Raw genomic sequence first — 23,781 nt, 5'->3', positions numbered from 1 at the left:
CACCTGGGCAGGCCCCTGGACAAGTCCCCGGGAAATGCGCATCTGCCTGGAGGGAAAGGCGGCGCTGCCATCGCACAGCGGCCAGCACCGGGCCACTGAGCGCACGTTTCTGCGTCCTGGGGACTCGCTGAGGGCTCCTGCAACCTCACAACTCTGCAAGGAAGCTGTGGTTTCCAGGAGGTGACGGAGACAACGAGGCCCGGAGAATCTCAGTCGCCTGTCCCAGACGAAACGAAAATAAAGCCGGTAAGCCCCCGGCCCCGGGCGGAGGTGGGGCCCGTAAAAGACCAGTCAAGCGCAGCAGTGAGCGGGGTAGACGAGAAGGTCGACTTGTAATTGGCTGAGAAATCGGCGGAGAGAACTCACTGCCTTCGGACCAGTCCGTCGCGGGGCCGCCCTGGGAGTATTTAGAGGTCAAGGGGTAGCACTCTTTACCCTTACGGTGACCTCCCGCAGGGACGGCTCGTGAACGCCCACACCCCACTGCGGATGACGGTATGTGCCCAAACCCCGCACGCGGTCACCTGGTCCGGGAAAAGGTGGGACCAGGGGAAACGCTCTCCTCGCCTGCGCGCGCCGCGGGGCATCCTGGGAGAGACATGCAAACGAGCGGCGCCCGCTCCGGCGCTGAGGTGGCTCGGCCTCGGCTGTGCCTTCCCGTCGCCCTCGGGCGGCGCTCAGCCCGCAGCGGGGGCGTGCGGACCGGTCTCCTCGCCCCCTGCTCCCGACCCCAGACGGGTCCTCCGCCCGGGCGCCGCCGCCCCGGGAGCCCCCGCCCTGGGAACCCAGACCCTGGAGCCACGCCCCCCTCAGCACCCCGGTTCTGCGAACCCCTGCCCTGGAAGCCACCGACCGGCAGGATCCTTCTCCTGGGAGCCCCCGCCCGGGAGCCCCCCTCCGGGAGCCCTCACCCCGGGAGTCACCGCCCCGGCAGCCCCCACCCCGGGAGCCCCACCACGGGAGCCCCACCCCGGGAGCCCCCGCCCCCGGAGCCTCTGCCCGGGAGCCCCCACACGGGAGTCGCGGCCCCTGGAGCCCCCATCCCGGGAGCCCCCACCCCGGGATCCCCCGCCCCGGGAGCCCCACCCCGGGAGCCTCCACCCGGGATCCACGCCCCCCTCAGCACCCCGGTTCTGCGAACCCTTGCCCTGGGACCTAACGACCCGCAGGATCCTCCTCCTGGGATACCCTGCCCCGGAGCCCCTGCCCTCGAACCACCGCTCCCTCCGGACAGGCTCCCCGCCCCCGCAATTCCCAGGACCCCCGTCCTGGGAGACCCCTGCACCAAGAGACCCCTGCCCCGCACTCAGTCCTGGCTGAGGCACCGCCCCTGCCCAGGGCCCCTCTATTGGCAGCCCTCCCTCCTCCCCCAGGTGTCCCGTTGTTCCAGGGATGAGGACAGACAGGGGTCTGAGCCAGGGGACCAGAGGGACCACAGGGGGCTCTGTCGGGTGGCAGGGCGGCAGCGTTCCTCCCCCCAGGTACCAGCACGGGGCCCCACATACAGTAGGCGCTCAGTTAATGTGTGGAGTGAGTGAGTGAACAGAACAAAACAGGAAAATGAACAATGAAGACTCAGCAAATGTCCTCATTTTCAGAAGAAGGAAAGAAGAGAACAGTCTGATGAAGTGGAGACAAGGCCTCATGGATCTCCCCAGCAGCTTCTGGACAGTCATTGAGAAGGCAGGTGTACCCCTGGAGCAACTTAGAAGCAATCAGGGAAAGTCACACCAAGTTAATGTAATTTTTCTTTTTTTAGTTGGACAGGGAAGTAGACAGGAGAAAAACAAAAGAGCCTGGGGGCGACACTCAGCCTCGAGTGGGCACCAGTTTGGCACCCCCAGCCACGACTGCTCCTCAGGCCTTCGGTGGTCACCCCCCAGAGCACGAGGGGGGCGTCAGACCTCTCTCTCCTGGGGCCCCTCTGCCTTGGACTGTGAAGATGGAAACAGACCAGATGAACCTACACTCAGGCCACAGCCCCAGGCATCTGCCTCCACCCTGCTGGGCAGACCCTGGTGTCCAGGTGGTACTGGACCCGGGGCTGGCGTCGTGCAGGGCCTGCCTGCTGGGTTCTGGTCCAGATTTCACGCAGGCAGAGCTGGAGGAGGACAAGCGCTGGGAGCTCCCACCAGGCCCTGAGGGCTGTTCTTAGCTCACAGGGGTCACCTCTGGGCCGGCCAGGGCCCGTTACTGGACCGCATCTGGGCCTCAGCACCCAACTACCCCAGCCCAGTGTGTGAGGAAGCTCGGCCCCTCCTCCGTGAGGGTCTGCTCTGGGGGTAGGCCGGCAGCTCTTCAATCTTGAAAATGTGAGGGGCCTTCCCGCATCCTGAGCAGGTGGCTGTCCTGCCATGGGGTGGGGGAGGCCTCCTTAGGGGTCTGGAGGGGACTTCCCCAGAAGCCATGCTGGTCTAATCCCAGGACCTGCTCCTGCCACTGGCTGGGCCCCTCCTGTGTTCTCTCCCTCCAGGTATCCTTCTTCGGTGTAAAAAAGCCCCTCCTCTGTTCTCATCTGTCTGTCTTGAAAAACAGAGCCTCCAGGGCCAGAGGCAGGACAGGTGCCAGCCTGGTGGGCCAGGTTCACTGGGGCTCGGTGGCGCTCAGCCAGGCCTCTGTCTGCTTCACTGGGGAAAGTTCTGGAAGCCTTTCCCAGAGCTGGCCACCTGTCCCTCACATTCTCCATGTGAAAAGCATGTTTAAACAGCCACCTCTGAGAGGCCCTCTGCAGGGGAGTAGGAAGGGGCAAAGTGGGAGGCAGGTGCCTGGCGGTGATCACAGTGAGGATGGCTGGGGGATGGGAGGGCATGGAGCCAGCACCACAGGGGCGTGCTTTTGGGTCCCTGGGGCAGCAGGGAAGGGGGCAAGGAGGGTCTGCGCCGGGTGTCAGCTCAGCAAGGGGACCCTGAGCCTGGAGCTGTGACATGGAACACGCTGACAGTGGTCCCCAGCACTGCTGTTTGGGGCAGCTGGAAGTACCTGGGCAGCTCTGGGACAGTGGGCAAGCCTGTCCTTTCCCTGAGGCCTGACTCCTAGAAAAGCCAGCGCTCTCTGAGAGACCAGGGTCGGCGCTGCTTCCACACCAGTGTCTCTTGTGTTCCTAAGCCCACCCCCAAGCCTTTGCCACACTCAGGGGGTCCTCCGTGCCAGTCTGTATCTTGTGATCCTAACACAATCAGGAAGAAAAGAGGACGTGCCTTAGGCCAGAAGTTTCTAACTGAATCCAGCCCTCAGATGTCTTGTCTTTGGCCTACATAGTGTCGATAACAAGAATTTGTATTAGATCTAACATTTAAAAATTGAAGGATTAAAAAAAATTGTTTTTTTCTGTCTTTTCTTAAAGAACCAGAAGAGAAACAGCAGGCCCAGAGTCCCATGTGCAGAATGGCGGGGGTCAAGCAGAAGGGTCCATTCAGGTGAGACCTGGAGCTGTGTGCCCAGCTCTCCACCACTCCCTATCACCTGCCCATACCCAGCCCTTTCATGCAGCCAACTTATCTGCAGGTCCAAGGAAAATACCAGATCTTTTTTTTTTTTTAATTTGTATTGTGCTTTAAGTGAAAGTTTACTAATCAAGTCAGTCTTTCATATAAAAATTTATATATACCTTGCTCTATACTACTAGTTGCTCTCCCCCTAATGAGACAGCACAGTCCTTCTCTCCGCCCTCTGTTTTCGTGTCCATTCAGCCAGCTCCTGTCCCCCTCTGCCTCCTCATCTCCACTTCGGACAGAAGCTGCCAACATAGTCTCGTGTCTACTTGATCCAATAAGCTTAGTCCTCACTAGTATCATTTTCTATCCTATAATCCAGTCCAATCCCTGTCTGAAGATTTGGCTTTGGGAATGGTTCCAGTCTCAGGCTAACAGAAGGTCTGGGGTCCATGACCTCCAGGGACCTTCTAGACTCAGTCAGACCATTAAGTCTTTTTGTGAGAATTTTATGTCTGCATCCCACTGCTCTCCTGTTCCCTCAGGGGTTGTCTGTAGTGTTCCCTGTCAGGGCAGTCATCAGTTGTAGCCGGGCACAATCTAGCTCTTCTGGTCTCAGGCTGATGTAGTCTCTGATTTATGTGGCCCTTTCTGTCTCTTGGGCTCATAATTGCCTTGTGTCTTTGGTGTTCTTCATTCTCCTTTGCTCCAGGAGAGTTCAGTCCAATTGATGCATCTTAGGTGGCCACTTGCTAGCATTTAAGACCCTAGACGCCACTCAGCAAAGTGGGATGCAGAATCTTTTCTTAATAGATTTTATTATGCCAATTGACCCAGATGTCCCCTGAAACCAGGGTCCCCAAACCCGCACCCCTGCTACGCTGGCCTTCAAATTGTTCAGATACGGGATCTTTTAACCTCTGACCTGGAAGATCTCCACAGTCACCAGCCCACTCTGCTTGTCAGTAATTTCTGAGTTGGGTGCTTTAGTAGTGGGCGGGGCAGGGAGGGTCCGCGATTCCCATGTTTTCCATCAGAGTTTTCCATCTGACCTGAGCTGAGCCCAAGGCCAGGAACTGTAGACAGAGAGGTATTTTCCCAAAGGCTCCTTCCCCAAGCCACAGCCCCCATTTCTAAAAGGTTGCCTTCTCTTTGCTGACAAGTGGCCCTTTGTCTTCCCCTCTTCCTGGGTATCTCCGTAATCTAAGAGGGGAACCTGGCGAGTAGAGAACTCCGTATGTTCTGTTCTGTGCTGAAGGGAAAGTGGGTGCTGTGGTGGGGCAGTTACAGAGGAGGGGGAGGCTGGGGGAGGGGCAGCAGGCAGCACGAGAGACCCTTCCCCATCCCAAGCCTGGTTGTTCCCAGGGTCCCTGATTGTCCACTCATTCATCCAAAAGTTGTTTAGTGAAGGGGTGCTCAGCCCTGGGAGGCCACCCACCTCCCCCGTCTGCTTTCCCACGGTGCTTGCCTGGCACCATTAACCAATGACCACGCAGACAAGACGCACTGAAGTTAGGAGGAGTGCTTTTCTAAACTGGTGTTATGGATTGAATTGTGTCCCCCCCTCCCCGAATATGTGTGGGGATCCTAATCCCTGCACCTGTGGCCACACTCCCATTTGGGAATAGGGGTTCTTTGTTATGTCGATGGGGCCATGTTACTGTAGGTGTGCCCGAAACTCAATCACCTCTGAGTTACAAGGAGCAGCAAGACATCGACACAAGCAAGCACCAGTGGGTGAAGATAGATGCCACGTGACAATCACTCAGGAACGGGGCAACAAGGTGTCAGAGTAGAACTGTGTAGCACAGGGTTTTCATGGCAGATTTTTCGGAAGTAGATTGCCAGGCCTTTCTTCCAAGGTGCCTCTGATGGGCTCCAACATCCAACCTTTCGCTTAGCAGCCGAGCAGGTCCATCGTCTGCACTACCCAGGAACCCCAGATACTCAGCTGGGCAGTGATAAGTGAATGTTCCTCAGACTGATCTCGTGCCACACACACCTCCACGGGGCACAGATTCGTTGTTCCTATTTATCAGTGAGTGAGCCTCATGGGAAAACGAGTAGGTGAGGGGACTGCTCTAGAAAGAGGTTCAAGAGACACAGCGCAGGCCTCAACGCACCCATGGAAAAAGGCGTTGGGGACATCTGTGGACATCTGATTGTGGAGTGGGCATGGGACATCAGGGAGCCGTGTTCACGTTGGAAGCCGTGGTCACAGCTGTGGTTACGGAAGGAAACGTACTCCCAAGCATGCAGGGGTGAGACAACATGCCTGGGATCTTCACTGTAATCCCTCGTCATGGAAAAGGGGGATGGACAGATAGTGCAGCCCAGCCCTCGTTCTAGGAGTGTGAGGGGTGGGGGCACACAGCTCGCTCCTTAGTGTGCTGGAAAAGCTCCTTAATACAGGAACAAAAGCCCCCTCAATTCAGATAACACCCACCCACTCAGCCCTGGTCAGCCCGAGGCCTAGAGTCCTTCCCCAGCCCGCCTGGATCCCATTTGCTCTCAGTCACTGATCACTGCAGAGCCTGCCCTCGCTCCCACTCAGCCTTCCTAGAGGAGGTCCACCAGAGGGGTGACTGACCGCTGGTGCAGACCCCAGCTCTGCCTTCGCCCAGCCTGCACCTGGCAGCTGGCACCTCCTCAAAGGGGTACAACGGCACCCACACCTTGGAGACAGTTACACGAGGTAACCTGGCAAACCCCGAACCTGGCCCCGCTTTGCTAAATGCCTAACGACTATGTGCTATCTCAGGATTCAAGTACCCACCCGATCACATCAGGCTCCTGCTGAAACCATCAATGGTTCCCACCGTTAGGGGTTGCATTGTGTCCCCCAGCAAGATGTGTTGAAGTCCTAGCCCTTGTAATGTGAATGTGACTCTGTTTGGAAATGGGGACTTTGAAGATGTGGTCTGTTCAAATGAGGCCATTGTAAGAAGGTGATCCCAAACCAACCTGAGTGATGTCCTCATGAAAAAAGAAGAGACACAGAGGGAAGACGGCCATTGACAGCGGAGTTGGAGATTGGAGGGATGCAGCCACAAGCCAAGGAATGCCAGGGGCCAGCAAAAACTGGAAGAGACAAGGAAGGATCCTCTCCTAGAGCCCTCAGAGGGAGCATGGCCCTGCAGACACTCTAAATTTGGACTCCCAGCCTCCAGAAGTATGATATATTCTTTTCTTATAAACCTGAAAATGACCATCAAGGCCACCCCTTCTGAGACCTCCCCTTTACCCTCTTGCCCCATGACAAGCCTTCATCCCTGTGGGGAAAGTGGCCACCCCGAATGCTGTCATCATCCTTGCTGTTCCCATCAGATCAGGAGTAGAATGATTGGGGGTGACAGGGAGGGCCAGTCCTAATGAACTCCTGGTGGGTCCCCGCAGTGTCTGACAAAGATTAGCCCCTCACAGACATGGTGCCTGTCCTCCCCATCGAAGAAGACTCTGCCTTGCTCATCACAGAACCAAGTGCCAACACCCCACAACATTGTCTGGGGCCAATGATGATGATACCCGCACCCCCTCAGCCTCCAGGATTTCAGGTGTTGGGTGGGACTTGCACCCTGTGGATGGAGCCCCTAGGCCTGGCCGACCTACCCCTAGACAGAGCATTACTCCTGACATGGCGTCTATGGCCAATTTTCAGTCCATTTCAATAGCCCACTCCATTTCTCCTGAGCCTGGTGCCACTGGTACCCCAACCATGTAGGTTCTGGGTGGGGCTGCCAGGGTGGGCAGCCCCTTCCCAAAACGGAGCCCAGGGCCTGTCTCCAAAGCCCTTGGTCTGATGGGACATGTGCACCCCTGCAGGGTTCTAGGCAACACCTCTCAGTCAGTGCCATGACAGAAAAAAAATCTAAAATACCAACAGTCACATCTCCTCAGATAGGGGGAAAAACTCACATGCTAACCACCACCTCCTCAGACAGGAGGAAAAACATAGCAACAGTCACACCTCCTTAGACAGTGATAAAATAACACGCACTCCCCGACATTCATATCTCCTTAGACAGGAAGAGAAAATCACATGCCAACAACAGTCACGTCTCTTCAGACAGAGACACTAACACAGACAATCACGTCTCCTCAGACAGTGGTAAAATAACACACAGTCCCCGACAGTCACATCTCTTCAGAAAGGAAGAAACATTAACACAGCAACAGTCACACCTACTCTGACAGGGTCATGGATTGAATTATGTCCCCCCAAAAATGTGTATCAATTTGGCTGGGCTGTGATTCCTGGTACTTTGTGATTTTCCTGTATGTTGTAAATCCTGCCTCTATGATGTTGAGGGAGGATGGGCAGCAGTTGTGTTAGTGAGGCAGGACCTCAACCTACAGGATTGGATTGTGTCGAGGCAATCTCTTGAGATATAAAAGACAAAAGTGAGCAGAGAGACAGGGGGACCTCACACAACCAAGAAAGCAGCGCCTGGAGCAGAGCACATCCTTTGGAAACGGGGTCCCTGCACCTGAGAAGCTCCTCGACCAGGGGAAGATTGAGGACAAGGACCTTCCTCTAGAGCCGAAAGAGAAAGCCTTCCCCTGGAGATGATGCCATGAATTTGGACTTGTAACCTACAAGACTGAGAAAATAAACTTCTTTGTTAAAGTCATCCACTTGTGGTATTTGTTATGGCAGCATGGTGACTCAGACAGAAACTCTAACACACGGACAGTCATGTCTCCTCAGACAGAAACAGTAACATACAGTCACATCTCCTCAGATAGTGATAAACTAACACGCACCCCCTGACAGTCACGTCTCCTCCGACAGGAAGAAACATTCACACACCAACAGTCACACCTGCTCAGACAGAACTACTAAAATACAATCATGTCTCCTCAGACAGAAACACTAACACACAGACAATCACGTCTCCTCAGACGGCGATAAAATAACACTTGCTCCCCGACAGTCACATCTCCTCAAAAGGAAAAGAAACTTTCACATGGACAGTCACATCTCCTCAGACAATGATAAAATAACATGCACTCCTCAACAGTCACGTCTCCTCAGACAGGAAGAAACATTCACACACCAACAGTCACACCTGCTCAGACAGAAACACATGGACAGCATGTCTCCTCAGTGATAAAAATCGAAAACCAACGTGATTTGGCAAAGGCCTTTTGTTTTTGAAATTTTTTTAAATAAAAAAAACAACCATTCCCACACATAAGATTCATCTTATCTGGTCTGAGGAAAAACATTAAAGATGGAGTTAAAAAAAAAAAAAAAAAGTAAAACCCCAAATAATGATAAAAATAAGACACATCCTCCATAAAAACCTGGACTAAACTATCTAACCATTCACGTTTAGTCAGTATTCACAGCGTGAGTGGACCACCAGAGTATAAAAATAAAGCCGCGAGTCGCTGCTATGTGGAGTCCGTCCAATGTCTGCCGGCCCCCTGGACTCAGAGCTCCTCCTTGGCCCGACCCAGCTGTGTGGCATGCTCCTCAATGAACTGACTCAGGTGCTCCAGGTCCCTGTCGGCGCCCTCAAACCTGATGGGGTTCTGCTTGTCCCCACTGGGCGCAAAGTAGATGGTGGGGAAGCCATCCACCTTGTAGTGGTCGCTGGTGGCCTCGTTGGCTGTGGCGTCCATCTTGGCGATGACCAGGCCCTTGTGGCTGCGGTACTTCTTGCCCAGCGCGGTATACACAGGCTCCAGCTGCTTGCAGTGCCCGCACCACGGAGCGTAAAACTCGATGAGCACGTCCTTGCTGGGGTCCAGCACGATGTCCTCAAAGGTCTTTCCTACCACCACCTTGACCGGCCCCTTGTTGTTCTTGGGCACTGGCTGCGACTTGATGACTGGCTTCAGCTTCCCTGTAGGGGAAGCAAGAGGGGTGGGTCAGTGCACACAGGCCGCCAGCCCAGGAGGGGGCGGGGATGGCAGGGGGCCCCAGGGTGGGGGCGGGGGTGGCAGGTGGCCCCAGGGTGGGCCAGTGCAACCCTGCCAGGCTGGAAGGACCCAGCCCTAGAAGCTGAGGGCAAGGCCGGTCCTGGCCACCTATCTGGGGCGGAACGATCTGGGGACGCTGGCCCCACAGGACAGCGGACTGATGAGGCCCCAGCACCACGGAGAAGGAGGAGCCATGACTAGAAGACCCGAGAATGGGGGTCTGCCACAGCTCTGCCGGCTCCACCGAGCTCGGTAAAATTTCCCTGAAGCCTCAAAGTGAGTTGCCCACCTTTGCAAAACTTATGTCTACGTCCAAAATACTTCCAGTATTTTAAAAATAAGGTTTCTAAAAATTTCCAAGATATGCCTGCCAATTTTCTTAAGAAAAAAAGAAAGGAAAGGAAAGGAGAAAAAAAAGGAGGAGAAAAGGAGCTGGCGCTGCCCCAGGCCGCCCTCCCGAGGCCAAGAGGGTGCTGACGAGGCTCTGCGTCGAGTCATGGGACCCTACGTGGCTGCCCCTTCAGATATGTCCCACACCTCCCAGCTCCCAGATAGACACCCTGCCTGTGGGTAACCTGAAGAAGCTCTGAGCTGGACCCCAAAATCCTGCTTTTACTTTCAAGCTGACATTGTAGGGATCACCCCAGAGGAAGAAAGAGGTTCCCACATGTTAGTGAAGGCTCTGCTGCACCGTCCTCCCCCTACTCTGGGGGCCACCCTGCCCCCCCTTACAAGATCGCAGGTGTGTTGTGGGGGCCGGCTTTCTCACTGCAATGAGGACGTGAGTGGGGCCTTTGGGGGTGCCGCAGGCTGGCGGTGGGACCCTGATCTCCCACTGCAATGAGGACCTGAGGGAGGCCTCTGGGGGTGCCGCAGCCTGGCGGTGGGGGCCTGTGGGGCCCATGTGCTCACCCTCCTTGAAGGCTGTCACAAACTCGCGCAGGGCATCGGCGTCGAACTCAGTGGGCTCCATGGCGAACCTGCGTCCACCCTCATCCAGCACAGCCGCGTTGACGTCCTCCCCGCTCTCGCCAAGCCCCAGGTCCTTCACCTCCGAGGCATAGTCCTCCTCGTCGGCGATGGCAAACGTGTACTCGGGGAAGTCCTTGGCCACCTCCAGGACTTTGCTCCGCCAGAACTGCGTGGCTGGGGGGACGGAGGTGTTCCTGAGAGTCTGCTGGCTGCCCGCCTGACCCCCTTGACTCCCCACCTGCCAGGGCCCATCCCCCACATCCCCTTCCTGCCAGGATCCTTCACCCACACCCCCTACCTGCCAGGGCCCGTCCCCCTCACCCCCATCTGCTAGGGCCCTGTCCCCCTCACCCCTGCCTGCCAGGGCCCGTCCCCCTCACACCCTGTGTCCCCTGACCCCCACTCACCAGCTCTGTAGTCAAAGCTGAAGTCCACACTGAGGTAGACTACCACCAGAGGCCTCCGGGTGTAGCGCTTGGCCTCGGTGGTGACCCTGCGATGGCCTACCAGTGGCAGGGCGTGCTGCACCACGTGGTCCCTGATGACCAAGGCCTCCGTTGAGCCCTGGTGGGACGAGAAGGCGTGAGGGGGCACCCACACCCCAACCCCTGCTCATGATGGCTGTGGTCAGGCCTGGAGTATGATAGGAATCCTGGGTTTGCCTGTCAAGTACACCCGGTGGGGACACTTGGCAGGCTTCGGAAGTATAGGCCAATCTCACAGGTCAAGACTGGATTTACTAGCCGCTGACCCACTGCCCATGCAGGACCCTGCTACAGGCCCCCACCCTCACAGCCCTGGGTCTGGAAACACCCCAGCCACAGAGAAAAGCGCAAGACAGGCTGCCTTCCAACCTGAGAGGTCTCTACACCACAGTGCATTGCAGATGGCTGGTGTTTCCCAAAATATGTGCTGAAATCCTGTCCCCATATCTGCAAATGCAACCCTGCTTGGAAATAGGGTCCCCCTATCATGTTAACGGAAAACCTGGTGGTGTAGTGGTTAAGTGCTACGGCTGCTAACCAAAGGGTCGTCAGTTTGAATCCGCCAGGTGCTCCCTGGAAACTCTATGGGGCAGTTCTACTCCGTCCTATAGGGTCGCTATGAGTCGGAATTGGCTCGATAACACTGGGTTTGGTTTTTGGTTTTATCGTGTTAATGAGGTCATGTAAAAAGGTGGGCCCTAAACCTGATGCCTTCAGTTATCAAACAGCAAAAGAGACACAGACACACAGGGTGAATGGGAGGCCACGGAACTTTGAGGCTACTAACAAAGACCCTCCCTAGAACTGTTGCCCTAATTGGACTTCTAGTCCCCATAACTGAGACAGATTTCTGTTTCTTAAAGTCCCCTATGTGTGGTATTTCTGCTACGGTGGCCCTTGGGCACTGAGACAGGGTAGGAGTCAGGCAAGACAGCCAAAGGCTGCGGGGGGGGGGGGCGCAGGACTGCGGTCCAGCGGGGGTTCCGGGCTGTGGGGTTCCCGTTCCAGGAGTCACAGGGTACAGACTCAGACACATGCAGCAGTGGGGTCCTCTCGCCTAAAACCACCACCCCCCATGAGCCCTGACAACACACTGGGAATGGGGCTAAGATGGGAAAGTCCCAGGTTTCCAAACCTGGACACTCCCGGCCAGTGCCCACACTCACCTGAACATCCATCACATGGCTCTTGGGCTCAAATCGAGACTGGAACCTCTCTGGCTGCATCACGACTAGTTTCCCTGGGGTGACTTTCAAAAACTTGGCAATCTCGGCACTGAAGGTGTGGTGGAACTTGTAGTCCTCTCGTAGGCTGTTGGCTGAAGGAGGGATCGGACGACAGCAAGAATCTACCATGTTTCTTAAATGCCTGGGTCCACCCCAGCCACTCCGGCCACTTAGATGCTGGGGAGCCAGGAACCTAGAGCTGTGTATGCAGGTCGGAGACCTGAAACCCACTCAGAGTCTGTGAGAGAGACAAGCTGAACGTTCCTGGAGCCCAGAGCTGATGCATGGAGAGCCACCAGCTGCAATGCGGAGAAGCCGTGACAGGGGCAACACATGGTTCACAGACGGGGTTTCCGGGTTGGGTGCCTCCCGGGGGCTGTGCCCTCCTCCTCAGTTATGGGGGCCTGAACGTAGCACTTTTGCTCCAAACCAAAACCCACTGCCATCAAGTTTATTGCAACTCATAGCAACCCTATAGGCCAGGGTAGAACTGCCCTATAGAGTTTCCAAGGTGCACCTAGTGGATTCGAATTGCCAACTTTTTTGTTAGCAGCTATAGCTCTTAACCATTACACCACCAGGGTTTCCCTGGCACTTTTGCCACCCACACTTTTAAAACACTTATGAAAACTCCAGAGATGAAACTTCACTATCTAAGGACATTCTAGAACAGGAGTTGGCAAACTTTCTGCAAAGGATCAGATAGTATTTTTGGCTTTGTAGGCCATGTGGGCACCTCAATTCTTCTATGGTCATGCAAAAGTGGACGCTGTAAACACGTGGCAGTTGCTGAGAGTCAATCTAGCTTTATTTACACAGCCTCCTGCCCGGAACCTAGGTCAGCTCACCTTCAAGCCCTTGCCATCTGCCTGGCTGGTTCTATGATTAGCGCACAAGGCTAAGCCTCACCAGGGCCAGTTGGCCTATGAAGACCACGCGGCTCACCCACGATGGCCCCTGATCCAGGGGTCTGGGGTGTCCACGCTGGGGGGCAGGTGGGCCAAGAATGGGGCTGGGACACCAGGCGTGGGGCAGCCTCTGGACTCAGATTTAGATTTGATCATACCCGTGCCCTGCTGTGCGCCTCCAGGTACCCCTCCATAAAAACAAACACTCAAGTCTCCCTCAGGCTGTTGTGAGGATTAAGCAAAGCAGCCCACCTCAGGACCCCCAAACACGGGTCTCTCCCAGTTCTAAGCCTCCTGGGGCCCTGAACCCTTGTGCTGACGGAGCTGCAGGTGGAGACGGTCACCACAGATGTCACCCCCCCGCCACAATCAGACCCCCGCAGCCCCCCAGCTCCCTTATATGGAGGGGAGCAGAGTCCACAGTGGCCTGGATGTGGCCAGTGTTGCTCCATCTCACACGCGCTGGGCCAAGTGTCACCAGAGCAGCCAGAGACCAGCCTCCACCTGGCCCTGCCCCAGGCTCCACTCACCTGCCTCCTGGTACTGCTGGTAGGCTGGGTCACTCTCCCCCTGGAAGAGCCCGATGATGATGACATCATCCCCGTCCTTCAGGAATTCCTGCACCTGCTTCAGTGCCACGACCGCCTTGGAGGGAGGCCCGGCCTGCTCCACCATGTAGTTCACAATGCCTGGGGGCAGGGGGTGCTGAGGGTGGGCTCAGGGCCACGGTCTACCCACATCCACCCCATTGTCCACCCCACAGCCCACATCTGCCATGTCCATCCCATTGTCCACCCCACAGCCCAGGTCTGCCATGTCTACCCCACTGTTCACCCCACAGCCCAGGTCTGCCATGTCTACCCCATTGTCCACCCCACAGCCCAGGTCTGCCATATCCACCCCACCGTTCACCCCACAGCCCAGGTCTGCCATGTCCACCCCATTGTCCACCCCACAGCCCACATCTGCCATGTCCACCCCACCGTTCACCCCACAGCCCAGGTCTGCCATGTCCACCCCATTGTCCACCCCATAGCCCAGGTCTGCCATGTCCACCCCATTGTCCACCCCACAGCCCACGTCTGCCATGTCCACCCCATTGTCCACCCCACAGCCCACATCTGCCATGTCCACCCCACCGTTCACCCCACAGCCCAGGTCTGCCATGTCCACCCCACCGTCCACCCCACAGCCCAGGTCTGCCATGTCCACCCCATTGTCCACCCCACAGCCCACGTCTGCCATGTCCACCCCATTGTCCACCCCACAGCCCACATCTGCCATGTCCACCCCACCGTTCACCCCACAGCCCAGGTCTGCCATGTCCACCCCATTGTCCACCCCACAGCCCACGTCTGCCATGTCCACCCCATTGTTCACCCCACAGCCCAGGTCTGCCACGTCCACCCCATTGTCCACCCCACAGCCCAGGTCTGCCATATCCACCCCATTGTCCACCCCACAGCCCACATCTGCCATGTCCACCCCATTGTCCACCCCACAGCCCAGGTCTGCCATATCCACCCCATTGTCCACCCCACAGCCCAGGTCTGCCATATCCACCCCATTGTCCACCCCACAGCCCACATCTGCCATGTCCACCCCATTGTCCACCCCACAGCCCAGGTCTGCCATATCCACCCCATTGTCCACCCCACAGCCCAGGTCTGCCATATCCACCCCATTGTCCACCCCACAGCCCAGGTCTGCCATATCCACCCCATTGTCCACCCCACAGCCCAGGTCTGCCATATCCACCCCATTGTCCACCCCACAGCCCAGGTCTGCCATATCCACCCCATTGTCCACCCCACAGCCCAGGTCTGCCACATCCACCCCATTGTCCACCCCACAGCCCAGGTCTGCCATGTCCACCCCATTGTCCACCCCACAGCCCACATCTGCCACGTCCATCCCACCGTTCACCCCACAGCCCAGGTCTGCCATGTCCACCCCACTGTTCACCCCACAGCCCACATCTGCCATGTCCACCCCACCGTTCACCCCACAGCCCAGGTCTGCCATGTCCACCCCATTGTTCACCCCACAGCCCAGGTCTGCCATGTCCACCCCACTGTTCACCCCACAGCCCAGGTCTGCCATGTCCACCCCACTGTTCACCCCACAGCCCATGTCTACCTCATCATCTACCCCACAGCCCAAGACAGCCCACGCCTGCCCACGTCCACCCGACTGTCCACCTTGCAGCCCGTGCCTGCTCACATCCACCCCATGGATGGCCCACGTCTACCATGTCCACCCCACTGTCCACCCTGTGGCCCCCTACCATATTTTTCTCGAGGACCATTGTAATCAAAAGGCTTCCCACGGCGAAAGATCTTCAGAGTCGGGTAGCCAGAGACAGAGAACCGTTGAGCCAGGTCTGTCTCTGCGATGGCATCGACCTTGGCCAGGGGGATTGGTGGTGAGCGTCGGCTGAGTTCCTTGGCTGCCTTCTCATACTCAGGGGCAAGCTTCTTGCAGTGCCCACACCTGCAGGACAGAGCCGGTCTGTCAGGCCTGCTGAGGGGGGGTGAGCCTCGGCCAGCAGGCAACAAACCCCAGCAGAGTCCCCAGAGCTGCGGCTCCAACCTGCTATGGCCACACATCCCAGGAGGGGGCAGACAGCCCTGGGAGGTTCACAGCCGTGGGGGAGGCATATAGCCGTGGGGGAGCCTTATAGCCCTGGGGAGCCTCACAGCACCTGGGGGAGGCTCACAGCACTGCAGGGGTGAGGCAACATGGCGGTGCAGCGCGTGGTACAGACACCATAGGGACACAAGTCACTGTGGCAAGATGAGGGAGACCCCCATGGGGGAAGGGGTCTTCTGAGGGACAGAAGAGGACCTGACTCAGAGCAACGACCTCGCAGCAGATGGTGGGAGCCAGCACAGGCCTACCGGGGCACAGGATGGGAGCAGAGGCAGAAAGAGACACACAGAACACCAGCTCACACAGTGGGGCATCGCAGGAGGCCAGGCATTGGGACCCTGAACTCGGACCATGGACAGGAAGCCCAGGCAGATGCAGTTAGAACTGGCTCTGCTACCAACCCAGCCTCCAGCAGAGATGAGGGAGAAACTACAGTTCTACCCCAGGAGGAGCGAGGGGCTGGACCAGGCCAGGGAGCCCCGCTGCCCTCCCCAGTCAAGGCCAGATCAACATCAGCCACCAGCCAGCACGCCGCCGTGTCCTGGACTGTGGGGCCCGGCAGCAGCCGTGGCCTTGGGCTGGAGTGACTCCGTGTTACTCTCCACCCAGGAGTACACAGCGTCTCCTCAGGATCTGTAGGATCTCCCTTGCTGGCCCACTTACGTCCCCGGCCCCATTGGAGGGCCCGCAGGCTGCAGCATGGCCCAGCAAGGCTGTGACGACAGACACCCCACAGCACCCCCTTACCACGGGGCATAGAACTCCACCAGGATAATGTCTGCCTCGTCCACAACACTGTCAAAGTTCTCCGCAGTCAGCACCAGCGTAGCCTCAGGCGGGGGTGTCCAGGTGGGCTGGGCGACCTCTCTAACCTTGGCAACAATTTCTGGAAAAAACAGATGAGTGTGACCACAAGCTGAGGATCCTGGCGGGGTGGGCAGGGGCAGACAGGCAGCAGGTGCCATGAGGGCCTGTGTCTACAGCTGGTGCCACCTGCAGTTAGAGGACCCAGAAAAGTCCAAGAGCCCTGTTTTCAGTGACTGGGAGCAGCCTTGCAGCCACCCGCACAGCCCTGGCTCTGCAAAGCCCCTCTGTCCAGGAAGGCAGTGCCACCCAGGGCCACCGGGCCCCTCTGTCCGTGCATGTACATGTATGCAGTATGCACAAACCCAGGGGACGTGCCTGAGGAGTCCCAGTAGCCGGACTCACGGACAGGGCACAGACAATGTTCCTCCAAGGAACTTCCCAAGAACCACCGGGAACAGCGCCCGCAACTTCCTTCTTCCTTTTCCTTGCAGAGCCCAGGCCCTAGGGGGTCCTGGTGCTCCCAAAGGCAGACCCTGTGCCCGACACACCCAAGCCTGGCCCCTCACCTCTGGCTTACTTAACTCCAGACCTTGGGCACCAGGGTCTGGGATGGGACGCTACCTCCCACCTGAGTGGAATTTAGGCCTCAGTCCCCAAAATGTCACCACAGAGAGTACCTGCAGGGCCTGGGGTGCCCAGGCAAGCCTGCCACATTCTGACGACTTTTCTTCTTGTCTCTGTGGTGGATTCTGCGTGTTCACTTGGCCAGATTATTGGCACCAGCTGTTTGGTCCAATATGGTCCAGGTGTTGCTGAAAAGTGTCTTGTAGACATGGCTAGCATCCACTATTAGCTGACCTGAGTAAAGGACATCACCCTCCATAATAGGGGTGGGCCTCATCCATCAGCTGAAGGCCTTGAGCGCAAACATTGAGGTTTCCCCGTGAGAGGGACTAGGCCTCAAGACAGTAACAGAAATCCTGCCAGAGTTTCCAGCCTGCTGATAGCCCTACGGATTTCGGACTTGCCTGCCTACAACCATGTGTGCCGTTTCTTACCTGTTCCATTTCTCTGGAGAACCCTGACAGTCTCCACTGCCCAACCCCCACCTCCACTCTCTGTCCAGGGGAAGCACCCTGGCCACCTCCTGAGTGCGGTGCCTGCTCACCTTCCTGCGTCCTGGCACCCTCATAGTCGACAGCCTGCCCCTTCTTGAGGATCTTGATGGTGGGGTAGCCGTTTACGTCAAACCTTCCAGCCAATGTCGATGCTGTGGTCGCATCAATCTTGGCCACAGGGATGGGGGGATCGTCGCCCTTCAGCGTCTCGGCAATTTTTTCATATTTTGGCGCAAACTGCTTGCAGTGCCCGCACCTAGAGTTAGATTTAGGAAAAGCTAGTCACAGTACCCACGGAGGTTAGAATCCAGTCGTGCTCACAAAAACGGAGGCTCAGGGGTCAGAAACACCCGAGTTAGGAGGAGAGAGGCAACAAGCATGAGGTAGGCTGGGGGCTTTGAGGGCAGAGCCGGGCCGGAGCACCCTCACCACCAGACAGAGCCAGGCTCGAATGCCAGGTCTTCCTTGGCAAACACTTCCAACAGCACCAAACTTCACATCTAAGTTTCTCACATCTGATCCTGGGACACTTCTGGGGGGTCTGTGAGGTCAAAACTCTGTAGCAAGCCACTGTCTATTTCTGTCCCTCACTCCTCAGGCAGGGGGCTTCCAGGGGCCGTGGGCCTGGAGCGTGCCCGCACACTGACATGAGATGTGACAGGCCACTGCAGTTAAAAACTCAACAAATATTCTAAAAATTTCTAACGTGGCAACACTGGACAGACGTGACCCACAGAAAAGCTCTCTGGGGCCTCGCAGGTCCTGAGACCTGCTGACTCATCAAGAAGGGACAGCACAGCCACCTCGGACACCTGCCATGAGGACGACCGAGTCAGAGGTCTAAAGTAAAACACCGTGTGGTGCCAGAACAGCAGGCATGCACAGGCCACCTGCACAACCTGACGACTCACAGGACGGAGGCAAAGAAAAGGTGACAGAACACCAGGTATTGCACAGGCTACCTGCACAACCTGAGACTCACAGGACAGAGGGAAAGAAGAGGTGACAGAACAGCAGCAAGGGGAGGGACAGAACACCAGACGTGGTTAATGCAAGGTGCCACACTACAGGGTTGAAAGACGGACAGGAGGTGAGTTTGCAACTGTCTCCCCAGGGCTATGTGCACACTTGGGGGGCCAGTGGGAAGGGGGTGGGCTGAGAAGTCTCTGTCATGACTCAGTGCCCCTTCGTTGCTCCCGGCACTGTCACCACCTGACAAACTCAAACTTCAGGCCCTTGGACGCTGGCGCGAGGCGTCTTCGTCCAGAAAAGTAGCATGTCAGGGCGGGTCGGTGAGTGACCGCACCCAGGGCTGCTAAGCCTGTCCCAAGCCCTCCTGCTGACCCAGTCTGAAGCCTCGGATGGGCCCTGGCCCACCCGGAGCCTGATGCCCGACTCTCACCAGGGTGCGTAGAATTCCAGCAGCACTGTGTCCCTGTCAGCCACGAAGGTGTCGAAGTTTGAGTCGTTCAGGACCAGGACGCCGTTTTCCTCCTTCACTTCCGAGTCACCGTCCACATCCTCCTCCTCGTCCTCTGCGTCCTCATCTTCGATGGCATCTTCTATGCTGGAAGAATCTGAGAGGAAACACCGGGTGTCAGGGAACTGGCTACTAACCCGGCTGCTAACTGAAAGGTTGGCAGTTCCAACTCACCCAGTGGCTCCACAGGAGAAGACCTGGTGATCTGCTCCTGTGAAGATTTCAGGTGAGAAAACCCCCATAGGGGGCAGTTCTCTTCGGTCACATAGGGTTGCTGTGAGTTGAAATCGACTTGACAACACCCAACAGCATTTTACGATGTGTAATCTTCAAGTTCTAAAACTGCTGTCACTCTTTTGAGATGCTAGGAACCTTCAGTGTGGACCCTTTCAAGAGCTTTACTCGTGTCCAAATTTTTTGTCTATTTTCGCTCCCGCCCTAGGCACTTCGCCTTTACTAGATTTTTTGACTAACTACGGCTGAAGACCCCAAGTAATACAGTTTAATGAATAGTCGATGAAACAGCTTCCTGGAGCCAAAAGCCTGGAAATATGTCGAGTCCTGGGGCACCTGGCCCAGCCATCCCACTCACCCGCACGCTGGGTGCCACTGAAGGCTGCATGTTGAGGTCTGGGCACTGCTGGTCCAGGGTCCACACTTGTCAGTAGCACCGAGGGTGACATATGCCCCCCTCTGCAGACCCGGCCCCACCTCCCTGATACCACTCCAGTACAGGTCCCTCCCGTTCCCACTGAGATCTGCCGCCTCAGCCCCACAGACCCACCCTCAGTGCAGACCCCCACATCCCTGTGCTGAGCAGCACCTCATCCTGCAGTTCCCCCCACGCCTATTTCCTCAACTGCTGTGCTTTCTCTGGGTGAGGGAAGGCCCGGCCTGGCTCCCAAGCCCTCCTAGACCCAGACGGAAACAGCTCCTTCCGGCTTTTCATGCTGGAGGAAGGGCACGAACCCCAGCTCTGAGCAGGGACGATTTCACTTCATATTCATAAGGCAGCCTAAGGGTTTGACACTCCTTCGGGGGCAGGAGAGTGGAACCACATTTCACTTCCATGGTCCCCCAGCCACCTCCAGGGTGGGAGCTACTCCATGAGGAATTTAGGGCCCGCTGAGCCAGATGCACCAAACACCCACAGGTTCTCTGCTTCAAAATGCTTCCCCCAGAGCACAAGAGACCGCCACATGTCATTACCAAGGTAGTTTGATTTTCCCAAACAACAGACACGTGGCATCGTGGGGCTTTGGGTCTTACGCATCACCTTCTCCAGCCACTGTCCCACCGGCAGCCAGAGCAGAGCCACAGAGCATGGCAGTCTCGTTAACTCTGAGCTGCAAAGTGTCAGTGGGCCAAGGATTACTCCTTCTTGGAGATGCTTCCTGGGAGATGAGTCGACATGGCTTGTCACTCTGTTTGGGGCTGAGACGAGGTGAGGGCTTGAAGACCTGCCTTCAAAGGTGGAGGTGATGGAGGAGGGGGAGATGGAGGTTGGAAAGGCGGAAGTGATGGGCAACCTGAGGCTTGAGTCATTGGAGTTTGAGCTCATTTAGTGTTTGTACTTTGGGGACATTTAGGTGCTCAGAGACTACTGTTCTGTTTTAACCTAAGGAGATGCGAAAAAACAGGAAAAGCTTAAGGCTTAGAAAATCTGGGGTGGGGGTGGGTACAGCCTAGTACACCGGTTTTGTCAATTTATTGAAATGAAAAGGCCAGGATGCCCTCAGAGGTGGCAAGAGGACTCTCCCTGGGAGGCTAACAAGCCAGGCATCCTGGACTCCCCCCAGAGGCAGCTCCCCTTCATCTCTCCTGTATTAGTCATCTGTGACCCACAGCAGGGCCGCCAGGGTACAGATACACCTGCAGGTCCTATCAGCCTGGAGGTGCACCCCACTTTGCCGTCCTCCCCCCCAGGCCTCTCAAGTGCCCTCCAAAAGCAGTGCAATGGATTGAATTGTGTCCGCCAAAATATCCTAACCCCTATACCTGAATTGGGGCCCTGGTGGTGGAGTGGTTAAGAACTTGGCTGCTAACCGAAAGGTCGGCAGTTTGAATCCACCAGCTGCTCCCTGGAAACCCTATAGGGCGGTTCTACTTTGTCCTATAGGGTGGCCATAAGTCTGAATCAGCTGGATGGCAATGGGTTTTGGTATACCTGAATTCATTCCTTCTGGAAATAGGGTATCTCTGTCGTGTTAACGAGGCCCTATCGGTACAGGGTGTGTCCTAGACTTAATCACTTCTGAGACATAAGCAGCAGCACAGACAAAGATGAGAACCACAAACTGGGAAAAATGCTGTGTGAAGTCGCCAAGGAACAGAGAAAGAGGCTGAGACAAGGACCTTCCCCCAGAGCCAACACAGTCTTCCCCTAGAGTCGGTGCCCTGAATTAGGACTGGGAGCCTCCTGAACCGTAAAAATAAATATCTGTTCTTTAAAGTCACTCACTTGTGTTACAGCAACACTGAGAAACTGTGATGAGCATGTTTGTTGGACCCAAGACAAACCTAAGACAAACTCATTCTGATTATTAGCTATGTTCCAAAAGGTACCCTCCAACCACACTGAGCCTCAAACTTAACCTGCTTCTCCTTTTATCCTGCCTAGGAATCAAGGAGGAACTACTTAAAACGCAGTTCCTGCTGCACTCCTGGTTCAGTACATTCTGGGAGTCTGCATTCAAATCATCCCAGGTGTGTGTCCGGAAACACACTTGTGGGCAACATTAGCAGAGACAGGTGCCTTTCACCACGTGCTGGTTTCACTTTTTTTTTTTAAAGACTACTGAGCTGGTAAGTGACCTGCACACACGTTACTTAACCTGTTTAAAAAGTATAAAGTTCACACTTCCCTGCAGAGGATTACTGGAAAATGGGGCTTATTTATTTTGGCACAAACTCTCTAGGAAAAAACTAGTGACGAAAAGAGCAGAGCAAAAGGAGATTAAGGGCAGTAATGGGACGCTGTCCTCTAGGAAGTTCGCCCTCAAATTTTCAAAGTTCCCAGGTGCCGCTGGCTGATGTCAAGAGGCGGCGGGGACGCTGACCTGCAGCCACGTCCTGGGTGTTTGTCCTGCCCGCGCAGCCGCTTTGCGCAGGGCCTCGCGGGAGGGTCGGCACCTGAGCCAGAAGGCCGGCGCCTCCTGGCTCCAAAGAACGCGAACAACGTCCCTTCCTCACTCAACCCAGAACCCTCGGTCCGCTCGCTCCAGCTCCGCCAACCGCGGTTCAGCAAGTACAAGCACCGTCCGCGCACTCCCGGGCGCGCCCTCCCCGGGACCCTGTGTGACAGCCCGATCCCCAGCCCCCATCCTTGGTCCGCTCACCTGCGCCTTCCCTGCTCACCTGCCTGCTCCCCTGCGCTCTCACCCGCGCCCTCCCTTCTCACCTGAGCCCTCCGCAGCACCTGCCCGCAAAGCGCTCGCTCACCTGCACCTTCCCTGCTCCCCGGCGCTCTCACCCGCCCCCTCCCTTCTCACCTGCGCCCTCCCCAGCACCTGCCCGCAAGGCGCCCGCTCACCTGCACCTTCCCTGCTCACCTGCCTGCTCCCCTGCGCTCTCACCCGCGCCCTCCCTTCTCACCTGCGCCCTCCCCAGCACCTGCCCGCAAGCTGCCCGCTCACCTGCGCCTGGCTCCTGCGCACACGCCACGGCCAGCAGCTGCGCAAGCGCCAGGAGCAGGAGGAGAAGGCGCGCGGTAACCGGCCGCATGGCGGCGGCGACGGCTGCGACTCCCGGTTCCCGGCCCGGCTGCTCCGACCCGCGGCCCGCGGACGCTGCCTGCACCCCGCGCTGCCGGCACTTCCTCTTCTATGGCCGGAACGTGAGGTGCCCCCTTCCGATTGGCTGCGCCGCGACCGCCAATCCGGGGCTGCCACTCGGATCGCTGGGAGCGTGCGCGCGGAGGGGGACCGGGACGGTGCTGGCGAAGCGGGAGGACCGCGCCGAGCGGCGCCGGAGACGCCTCGTGGCGCCATTGGCTAGTACCGGGTGGGCGGGGCGAGGTTGGGAGACGACCCGGGGCACCATTCGCCGGTAGCGTGGTGTGTGGGGCGGGACAGGCTATGCTTCAGGGCGCCATTGGCCGGCAGCTCGGCGTGCGTGTCTGTTTGGGTGGGGCGACGCCCTGCGCCGCCATTGGCGGGAAGCGTGGCGGGGAGGCGGGGCGGGCCGAGGGGCGGGGCAGAGCAGGAGAGGAGGAACGGAAGCGCTACGCCTCGGGGCGCCATTGGCCGGCACCATGGGGGTGGGGCAGGAGACACCTTGTGACGCCATTGGCCGGCAAAGTGGAGGGGGGCCGTGCGGCGCCGAGGCCACGCGGATGCGCGCGCCAGCTTCCGTCGCGAAGCGGCGCAGGGTGCACGTGCTGACGGCGTGCTGCGGCTACGTCGGCTGGACACGTGCCGATGCTCTTCCTCGGGACGGGGAGCAGGGCGCGAAGGGAGGGGATGGCCTCTGTAGGTCGGAGAAGCACCTGGGCGCTGCCCTGGGTCGAGAACGGTTGTGCCTGAAGGATGAACGAGACAAGGAGGCCAGAACACTAGACAGACAGGAGAAATCGGACGTATGCCTGTCTGTGCCGGTCGTTGAGTGAGGACCAAAGAGCAGGCCGGCCAGACTAGCAGTTCGTAAGCGGACCTGTTTAGCTTCTAGTTATTTGTCAGGTCCAGTTTGTCTTCTCAGCATTTCTTTGGCATTTTTTCTTCAGACTCCCTAAACCCTTATTTTCTAGCACACTTTTATAACTTGGGCTAAAACCAAT

General features: G+C 57.2%; 1 protein-coding gene across 2 annotated transcripts; it reads right to left on the bottom strand.

The window, feature by feature from the left end:
* Positions 1 to 8,582: 8,582 nt before the first annotated feature.
* On the bottom strand, positions 8,583 to 22,910 carry PDIA4 (protein disulfide isomerase family A member 4). 2 transcript variants are annotated; one of them, XM_049894186.1, is made up of 11 exons: positions 22,643 to 22,910; positions 18,930 to 19,104; positions 17,578 to 17,783; positions 16,353 to 16,488; positions 15,650 to 15,654; positions 15,321 to 15,461; positions 13,481 to 13,639; positions 11,983 to 12,134; positions 10,739 to 10,895; positions 10,272 to 10,505; positions 8,583 to 9,283 (listed from the first exon to the last, which is right to left on the bottom strand). In XM_049894186.1, exons 1-11 carry the CDS (start codon positions 22,728 to 22,730, stop codon positions 8,868 to 8,870), a joined length of 1,869 nt encoding a protein of 622 aa, XP_049750143.1. In that variant the 5' UTR covers positions 22,731 to 22,910; the 3' UTR covers positions 8,583 to 8,867. The 2 variants fall into 2 exon arrangements, with proteins under 2 accessions (XP_049750143.1, XP_049750142.1); XM_049894185.1 differs by lacking the exon at positions 15,650 to 15,654 and having other exon boundaries at positions 8,589 to 9,283; positions 15,238 to 15,443; positions 16,350 to 16,488; positions 22,643 to 22,900.
* Between the last annotated feature and the right edge of the window lie 871 nt (positions 22,911 to 23,781).

This window comes from Elephas maximus, chromosome 8 (assembly GCF_024166365.1).
Source record: "Elephas maximus indicus isolate mEleMax1 chromosome 8, mEleMax1 primary haplotype, whole genome shotgun sequence".
Lineage (NCBI taxonomy): Eukaryota > Metazoa > Chordata > Mammalia > Proboscidea > Elephantidae > Elephas > Elephas maximus.
The sequence above is the reverse complement of the archived record's forward strand: the minus strand, read 5'-3'. Positions and strand labels throughout refer to the sequence as shown.

Bases quoted from the DNA above. Each gene is read 5' to 3' on its own strand.
- PDIA4 (XM_049894185.1), bottom strand. From the start codon at position 22,730: ATGCGGCCGGTTACCGCGCGCCTTCTCCTCCTGCTCCTGGCGCTTGCG. The intron at 15,444-16,349 runs GTAAGGGGGTGC...TCTGTCCTGCAG, and splicing joins GTGGAGTTCTATGCCCCGTG to GTGTGGGCACTGCAAGAAGC. The intron at 12,135-13,480 runs GTGAGTGGAGCC...TCCCTCCTTCAG, and splicing joins CCAGCAGTACCAGGAGGCAG to CCAACAGCCTACGAGAGGAC.